The 10400-nt window shown below is 28.3% G+C and overlaps 1 protein-coding gene across 1 annotated transcript in view; it reads right to left on the bottom strand.

Moving 5' to 3' along the window:
- Window positions 1-7617: 7617 nt before the first annotated feature.
- The window catches only part of LOC108688179 (probable G-protein coupled receptor 52), a 3399-nt gene continuing 616 nt past the window's right edge, over window positions 7618-10400 (bottom strand). The window contains exons 2-4 of the mRNA XM_018194326.1: window positions 10028-10247; window positions 9256-9685; window positions 7618-7952 (exon numbers count right to left, since the gene is read on the bottom strand). Coding sequence (XP_018049815.1) covers window positions 7773-7952; window positions 9256-9685; window positions 10028-10247 — 830 coding nt within the window. The 3' untranslated portion in view covers window positions 7618-7772. The remainder of the gene's footprint in view (window positions 7953-9255; window positions 9686-10027; window positions 10248-10400) is intronic.

Below are 10400 nucleotides of genomic sequence, written 5' to 3'. Positions count from 1 at the left end.
TTTATTATTATATGAAATATTAAATTAATGGAAAGTTATGTACAAATTTTGCTATTATATGAGTTTTCTTAAAATCTTATTCTAATAAATGAAGATATTGTTGTATCGACTAACGTTTAGTATTGACTAACTTAAGTAAGTTAGTCCCCCCTCCACTAATCCCTCCATAGTCAGCAAGTAGTACCAGTTCGTGTCAGGTCAGACACACTTGAGTATAAATTGTATCTAGCGTCTATGTTTGTATTGAGATAAAGTTAAAATAAATTTGTGCAATAAAAATCAATTCAACAATCGTTTTACTGTGTAATTTATCTCTTCTTAATAAAAGTAAATAAGTTTATGTGACTTAAAAAGCAAATGATATGTAAGAAAAATCTTTTAAAATATATAACTAATGTAAGGAAATATATAAGAAGTCATTTTAAATATCATTTTAACTTTCTTTTTGAATATAAGTATAAAGCCATATATAATAATTATTGAATACAATAAAAAAAAAGATATTAATGTTATCTGTGTAAATCTTTCTTGGAAACTAATATGAAAAATATAAAATAATTTCATGTCATAATCTGTATACTATATAATTAATCTTTATATTCATATGTATATTTAAATAATTTGATTATTTAATTAATTTTCCACAGCAAATACATAAACAATAAATTAAATAGAACAAGGTTAAAGATGGCATTATGGAGAATTAAAACGAGTTCCATATTGAATTTCATATCGATTGAAATATGTGGCATCTACGCCCTCTTTGTTTATTATTGTAATATCTAATTTCTATGACAATAATCGTTAATATTGTACATTATCATCAAAGTTATATCACGTTATCATCATGACATATCTAGTACGCTCATTATACTCCGATCGGGATTGCTTTCACGGCGATTTGCATGCGCATATATTTCCTTCATTTCTATTACAAATTAATATTTTTAAGACGGATGCATGTCGCATATTATACTATTGTTCTATCGTTCCATCAATATTCATTTGAAGAGACATATCGCAAGATAATATTCTGCATGTTTATTGAAATTGATTAATACTAACTTCGTTTTAACAGTGCGTCCGTCCTAAAAAGAATTATTTATTAAATCTATTTTGATTGCCTACATACGAGTTAACATTTTATCGAGCAAATAAAACGATTTACAAACCACATCATAAAGTCTTTAGATTAGACGTTAATTGTATATAATAACAAGAATTTTTACTTACAAAATTTAAAGCTTATTTATTTACAACATAATAACGTGTAAAACATATATTTATACGTCTAATATTGATACATTGCGTTCACACACAGAATGTAACATTTATATATTATTTTTATTTATAAACAATTCAATCAAAAGTTACAACTTTTTACAATTGTTTTAATTTTCTGTAATAGATATTTTGTAATAGTATTTTGTAATAACGTAAATAAAATATTATTAAAAATGCATTTTCTTCTTAAAATTAAATAAAAAATGAAATGTTATTATCCATTATAATTATCAAAATTATGTGATTTTTAATCGCTTATGGAAAGTTGTTGATTACTATTATTATTCTTATATGTTAGATTGTCCTGCAGTGTTTATGGTTGACAACAACTTCGAATTATTCAATATTGATTCACATAATCACGCAGCAACTAGTCGCACACGCATATAATAATTGTATATAATTATATATTATTTTGTACACATGTCATAATTAAATAATATAATAAGAAATTGACATTGTGTGTGCGTGTGTCTGTAAACCGTCTCATACAGTCGGCAAAATGCAACTTGAGTTATACCATGTGTTGATTTTGCGCTAATTGAAACCGCGAAGCATTCCTGATCTATGAATAGTTTCTCAAGACATCACTTTCTACTTCATATACTAAATGTGGTAATCTCAATCGCTGATGCATGTATTTTAAATAAAAAGATAAAATGTAACATGTAATAGAGGGACAAATTTATTGCAAACATTGACAGAAATTGCCTTGTTAACTAATAAAAATATATGTATTATTTTTGTAAGGAAATTGACACAATAAAATGACGCTAATTTCTCTTGTCCTCTACAAATCACAATACCCATAAAATGAAATATTTAAAAAAGTAATGTTAAATCACACAGATAATCATAAAAAAAACTTTCATTCTATCATATTTTTTACTTTTGTTTTTCTATAGAATAAAAATATTAAATTTAACTAAAAATTACAATTGTACTTAAAAGCGCCTGTACTTAAAAATTACAATTGTACTTAAATGTTTGTAATTAAAACATTTCGATACGTATCTATTTTATTGAACGCAACAATCTATTATTTTTATGTTATATTTACATATTTTTTATATAGATTTGCAGAGAACTCAAATATAAACATTAATATAATACGACTTTTATGGTTACCACACCGAGCATATAACTCGATTCTGTGCAAAAATCGTCGATTTTGATGCCAAGATGATCGCAAACATATTCATGCGATCTATCAAAGCGATCCATCTGCGAACAATCAGTTAAAATATGTAATAACAGCGCGCTTGTGATAAGGTACATTACAAAACTAGTACAAAAAACTAGCAGCTAGGTACAAAAATGTAATTAATCATTAATAATGAAGGCCGCCCGGGAAACTGCCAGGGATCAATTCTGTTCGCTCATTATTTTCTTTCGCATTTTTCTCGTGTCTTTCTCATTACTTATTCATTTTTCTATTTATCACCGACAAATTCATTTCTATCGGTTGTAACAATCAAATTTATTTGGATGGACGACCGGTTCTTGTTCTCTTTTAATTCTACAATCTTACTTTCTCTCGCGCAACTATTCTTCACTTTTCTTTTGAGCGACTTTCACATGTTTAGAATGTCGTAATTGCTGAGAAATTTAATACTGCTCGATTTTGGCGAATTCGCGTGTGCATAGTGGTGCGAGATGTATTGCACAATTTAATTGTGTGGCACTCTTTGATAGTTATAAAATAGTTAAGCATGAAGAAAAAAAAGCTGTAATAAATTTTATTTAATCATTGATTTAATTAAATATTTAACTCTGAAATATGGAATTCTCGATCACAATATGAAATTATATTAATTAGCTTTATTTTAAATAAAAATTGTTATTTAAAAGTTTATATTATTAATGTACAATCTACGAATTGCTTTTTTGAAATAAATATCTTCATTAAATTATTTATAAAAACTCTTATGAGTATTTGTTGATATGGAAAATTGATGTTAATATCTTTTTTAAAATGAGTCATTAATTAAAACAGTATCTTAATGACATTTTTATCCATAACATTTAACACAAAATTTAATAAATATTTAATATCGAGAGAGAGAGCCATATTTTAAAGTTTTTAAAGTTTAAAAAATGTTTTAAATGTTTGAGAGAATGTTGTTTTGGAATCTAAATAGTCGTAAAAGTGTTCATTGCGATATCTGAGTTAAATAGTTAATCATAGATATATGAATAAGAGTAAAGAGAGAGTGAAATATGTATTTTATCCAAGACAGAAAGACCTTTCAATGCTATATTATTATCTCGAACCACTGCGCAGCGGCGATGTTAAAGTACAGGAGTAAAGCTTAGATATTCGGATCTGGACGAAAGAACCGAACGAGCAATTCTATACGTACAAAGAGATATGCGCAATAAAATCTGTTAGCGCATTATAGCCGAGTCCGGCCAAAAATTGTCGCAGTTCGAAAACATGGAATCTTTCTGGGGAAATATTTTTGGGACCGGAAACGTATGCGTTAATAACACAAATTATGTTTGCTTTATCATATTTATTTGTATTATTAGCAGCACAATAAGTAATGCGGTTGTGTAATATTAAGTCTTCATGAAATTGAGCTGAAGTATTCCATTATGTGATTACATCGCCATTACTCATTGTACTGACAATAACTTATATAACAATTTTCAATAATAAAACATACGACATCTTGACATACCTTATATTCTTATTTACATGTTGAAATTTTTAAACATTCCCCGAAATTTTCCTTAAATTACTCGAACCTGCGTTACTTTTTAGCCAGTTTTTAGCCGATTTATATAGCTAACATTTGAACTAGAAAATAGTTGATGGTTTTGTTTGATTCCGTTGATAATAATTCCGTTGAGACATCTTGATTATAAAACGTTTTTTCTTTACATCTTCTCGTTATATTAAATAAATTAGTAATTAAATTATTTTTCATTTTCATAAAATTATTCAAAAGATTAAAAACATCTACATTAATTATTAAATGTATTCCGTTACAATATTAAAAAAAAAACTGAATATGAAGATTAAATAAATTAAGAAAAATATTAAAATAAATAATTTGTTAATATTTTTGTTAAAATAAAACTTGAATCTTTTTGTATACAACTTGTTTGAAATAAATTGTCTTTATTTTTTATTTATTTGTTTTTTACTTAAAACTGTATATGTATAAACTCAAATTACATATAAGTATAAAAAGAAATCATTTTATACAAAAAATAATTGCTTCAGATTAAAATTGTTTTCAACTTGAACAATTTTAGTTCTTATTTAAAATAACGAGCAGATATTTCGGACTATTTTTCATCATTCATAGAAAAACACTTTTTGTGCTCTTTCAATGTTTTAAATATCACGAATTAAACAGCAATTAAACACTTCTATTGGATTAATTTCTTAGAGAAAAGTTATACTTGAATAAAAGGCATTAGAGTCTATAGTAAAAAACAGAAGCTGAGACTTTCCTAGACATCGATTTGCATATAGATTCATTTACAGAATTAATATTTGTCAAAAACATTAGAGCGCGTCCATACATCCACGCAAATACATTCTATTCAGGAGCACAGTGAAGAAACTTTGACAAATTTCATTATTCGCTTTTCATTTTAGCGACGTTACGTGGCAGTTCAACTACGCCTAATTCTAGCGTACTGTGCTATTCGTAGTAGATGCCAAATCTGTTCACGTTCGCTAATTCTTCTTGTGTGTTGAAACTCATAATTTCTTGTAAAACATAGACAAGTTTTTCACTTAATATCAGAAAAAATTTCTCATGCTTTTATTTTCTAATTGCTATGTCCAATTTTATCATTTAGTTAATAAGTAATATATAAAGTAATAAATAATAAAGTAATAAAGTAATTAATTTTTTAAATAAATATTTAATAATCTTTTTCTAATTTTGTCAATATTACATTTACATTTTTTGTTGCAAGAATGATCGAATATTGCATTTCTTTTTACTATTTTTTGTCAGAGATGTATGTGTAAACAGAATCAATAATTTTAAATAAATGTTTGCATATATTTTTATATGTCTTGATTTAACAAACTACGATAATTATGATTTTTTGTTTATAAACTAATGATAAACTAAACCAATAATCTGTGTCTTTACATTTGCACTCGCTGATTGCGCTATATTTAAATTTAAACAATCAAAAGTTTTCCCTTTTCCATAAAATTTTGTGAAACTGAGTTTTTCTATATCAACATGTTTTCTTTTTATCGACCTTTCTCTACAATATCGGTCCCATTTTCAATTTTGATTTGGATTGTACATAAGCTGTCCAAAACATATTTGAAATTGCGCCTCGAGTTGTCATGGTTCACGTAGACGTGCGAAAATTGGACGCAATAGTTTACGTTCTCATGCAAAAAAGTTACTATTAGCTGATTTCGTATATATCGTTCAATACAAGATTAATAATAAAGCTTATAGAGGGCGCCGAGTTAGAATGCCCGTAAAACTAGCGCGTGATCTCTAAATTAAGAATTAGATTAACGACGATATTTTGATTTTCATAGGGAGGGTATTGTTAATGCAGTTCGTCAAGAAAGCCAACGAGAGCCTAACTAGATTTTGAAGAGAAGCATCCTTTCTTTCTTGTCGAAAAGCCCATCATTTGAATAATTTAACAATCGATTTTCGCTAACACATTACGAAAGCGAATCTCGATAAGTGTAAAAAAAATTACTTAGAATTTATATTCGTCATAGAAGTTATTGAGCTACATTGGAATCTTGCACGCAATTCGTCAACTTTTTGTTCATATAAGTTCATATAAGTTGACAAATTCGCTGTTGCCGACTTATCCCTTTTATTACGAATGTGCTGTTTAATATTTTTAAATATCTATAAGTCAAGTAGTCACATATAAATTATGCCATTTTAATAATTTATTATAATTTATGATTATTAGTCTTGTTAGTATTCAAATATACTAATAATAAGAAAAAGGATAAGCGAATTAATTGGCATTGAAGACACGCAGATTTCTTGATTTCATTATTTATTTTGAAATTTTCCGACGAGAAAGAGAAAGAGCATAGAAAGCCGGCGGCTAGGAAGCGCATTAAAAAAGCTTAATTTGCACGCTCGGCACTCGATTATTTTTTATCGAGGGCGTTCTCTACGGGCACGACGACACTTCGACGACGCAAAACTCGTCGCCGACGACGCGTCACATTCATAGAGGCATCTCCGTTAATTGACTAAATTTCTCTCCCCGCATATATTCCGACGTCATTTAGTTCAATAGATCAATTTATGATGGATCTGTAACCTGCTTGCGCGACAGACATTAGTAACTCACGGTTTTCGCATAATTTACTACGACATTTATTGAGCGTGATCTTACGACATAAACTAGGCGATTAGTTTCAAATACCGTAGAACGATTCTCTATTTCATCTTTGTATACGGCACAGAAAGACATCCCCATTAACAGGACTCTAATTAACGGACTTTAGCGTGTTTGAGCGAAGCGAGATTATTTTAGAGAAATGGACGCGCGTCGGCGGAGTCGCCGAATTCCGCCGGCAAAATATTTCGCATAGTTCGTTGCACCACTCGCATTTTTTCACTACTTTGCGTTGTTTTTTTCATATAAATGAACTATTGTGATAATGATTTTTATTTCAAAAATTGGACAAGCTAATTATTGATTGTAATTTTGATTATTTATAAAGTTTAATCTAAATAATATTTAAGCTATCTATGTTATCTGAGATACATAATAGTTTTAGTAGAGAACGTTTAACTATTTTTATGATACTGTTTCCATTTATATTGCAATGAGCAAAATAGTGTAATAGAACTATTCAATTTTCTTTCTTTTTTTTTTCAAAATTTGGGAAACTTGTTTTTCATAAATCTTTCATTTAGCGTTTTGTAAATCTTTTATAAGTGGATAAAATTTTACGTTTTTTTTTATACCAAAAGTCATTCTTTTCAGGGAGAAAATATATATATATAATATATTACGTAATATTCACGTTATAATACAATTATGTGAATATAACCAAAATGCAGATAACATTATAATACAGAGATTTGTTTCTTTGAAAAAATATTAAAATCTTTATATAATTAAACTAAAATTTAGAACTCTATGCTTTATTTTCCACTTAAAAGTTCAAAAAAATTTAATAAAGCATACAAATTTACTTCCATATTTCAAAGTCTTTCTTAATATCCCATATAATTATTAATTTTGTTAATTTATCACTAAATATATACTTTTTATTTCTATTTAAATCTTTTATTTTATGTAAATTAAGAATCAATACCAATATATTTATGAACTGCATCTTTATTTATTCCTGTGTCAGAGCGCGAAATTTTAAGAAGCTGTCTTGCGAGTGGTGCCAAGATGCGAGGACGATCCTTGAATAAATGTGAAAGCGACTTCTTAAGAACGCGTCGCGGATAGTACAGAACGCAAAATAAGCGTCCCTGCTTGCAGACGTAGTCGATATGACGTTAGTCATCGTCGTCGAGGCCGAGAAGTTCCGGTGGAAGTCGCCTGTGCCGACAGCATATGGTGAGACAGAGCACTCGCACGGCTAACCGGAACTGGGGGCTTAGTGTGCTCAGCACAACCGCTTTCCAAAAGCTGTTTGTGACTCCCAACCACACCACGGCAAAGTGTAAAAACGGCACCTAATTGAGTAAGATAAGATCAAAGAAATTAGAGGTATTATAACTACATATAAACAAATATTTATAAGTGATTTTCTCTCGTAATTTGTGGAGTTACTTTATTAATTTTTCTTGTTACTTTTTCTTTCGATTTGAAGATGAAATCCTGATTGTTTTTTTTTTAATTTGTTAAGTGCTTTTCGAACTAAATAATAAATAATAAATAATTCTAATTTGTAATGATTATATGCTTATAAGTAAAAAAGCGCAAGTGAAAATTCTTTTTAATGCAAATAACTGATTTCAATTAATACTTAAACAAAAAAGAAATAAAGTTTATTTTAAATATATTATAAAAATTATCATGTACAGATGAATAAGAGAGAAGTATTTCTATATCTTTTCTCGTCTATAGAAGTGTCATACGAAGTATGTCCTTGCATGCAAACTTCTTACGCTTACTAGCAAGCATTCTCTATTAACCTACTTTGCTTTACAACGTACCGACCTACATTTTTAATCGTCTCATTTTCAATGCCTCTTTTCACAAAGTTCAAAGTTATTTTTAAATCATATCAATGTCAAGCGAGTGTCATTACAGTCGTCCTAATACTGAAGTTTTCAGAAAAGTAATTTTAACAATCACAGAAATGTATTACTCCATCAGCAAAATAAAACAATTATAAATTGTATTATTTTTTACATTAAAATTGAAAGTAACTATTATATTAATCAGTTAATTTTGTAATTATTTAATTTTCGGAAGAAATCAATCAAACATAAAAATCTCAAACATAGATATTGTTCTCGATCTAAATTTAAATTGCTCTCGTAATTTGTGAAGTCACTCTTTATTAATTTTTCTTGTTATTTTTTCTTTCGATTTGAAGGTAAAATCCTGACTGTTATTTTTTTTTAATTTGTTAAGTGCTTTTCGAACTAAATAATAAATAATTCCAATTTATAATGATTATATGCTTATAAGCAAAAAAGCGCAAATGAAAATTCTTTTTGATGCAAATATCATATGCTTAATTATAGATGACTTTGATTTTCTCATTGATTCTGAATTTATTACTTTTTGCAATATATTGTATCCACTTATAAAAATATTATTTAATACTATTAAAATTATATCAATCAGTTATTCATATATTAAAAATATATAGTTAATTAAAAATAATACATATATGATCTTAAGATACATTAAGTAAATTTATTTATAATATTAACATATTTAGATATTCATATTTAGATTAAATTTAGATATTAAGATTAAATTATTTTTCCAAATATTAATTCAATAGATTATAAGAAATATTACCTGAGGAGGTCCGTTAACAACTGCATATATCCTTAATCCGGCATATGGTGCCCATGATATCCAGAAAGCCATTACTAGGACAAAAGACATGATGTGACTCGGGTTGCTCAGATTTTCCGATAACGCAGTAGCATACTCCTTGTCGTGGATTAGAACGCCGGACTTCAATCGCCTCATCATGGAGAATATGTAGAAGTATGTATAGACGATGGTAATGACTGATGGCCCCAACACGAGGATGGACAACGTGATGGTATATGCGGCCATGTTGCCCCAATCGAGCATACAGATGAAGGCCTCGCGGTCAAAAATCGGCTTATTGAAACCGAGTAAGGGCGGGCAACACATCATCGCCACGCTGATCCATGTGAAGACCATCCAGCATTGACATCGGGTTTTTGTCTGTACTGTCTCGTATCTGAGTGGTTTTCTGCAAAAGTCACAAATTAGAAATCCATATATTATTATAAAGTCGCCTGTAGAAAGAGCTTACAAAAGCCAAATCTCAGCCATGATATTTTATCAGATAATAGAACTGTTACAATTAAAAGTAATAATGTACAAAATATCTATAATATAAAAGCACATATGCACAATATGTAGTAAAAAAATAAAATAAAAAATACAATAAGATCTGTATAAACACAGTATGTTAATATGATTTATGTATTGCTATAATCAAGAGATATATGATATAATTATAATACATTTGTCATATATAATTAATAATATATCTCGTATAATATATAATATATATATAAGTGAAATATACCTGATGGCCAGATAACGATCTACGGAGATCCACATGAAGGTATATACTGATACCGCCCAAAGCGTGACTTCCAAGTAACCAACGAGTCGGCACACGATATCTCCGTAGACCCATCTTCGAACTAATGCTGGATACACCGAGAGCGGTACCACTAACACACCACACAGAAGATCTGCCGAGGCGAGTGATAGTAAATAGTAGTTTATCACCTCGGAGGGACCTATAAAAATAAAATATTCTTAATATGATATACGTGATTATTATCATCTATTTATTCATTGTTCTTTTTTTTATTGATATAAATTATATTAGAAATTAGCAACTAATTAATTCTAAGATTTCTAGAATTTTCAAAGATCGAAACATTAAATTC

The sequence above is a fragment of the Atta colombica genome, unplaced genomic scaffold (genome assembly GCF_001594045.1).
Source record: "Atta colombica isolate Treedump-2 unplaced genomic scaffold, Acol1.0 scaffold226, whole genome shotgun sequence".
Classification (NCBI taxonomy): Eukaryota; Metazoa; Arthropoda; class Insecta; order Hymenoptera; family Formicidae; genus Atta; species Atta colombica.
The sequence above is the reverse complement of the archived record's forward strand: the minus strand, read 5'-3'. Positions and strand labels throughout refer to the sequence as shown.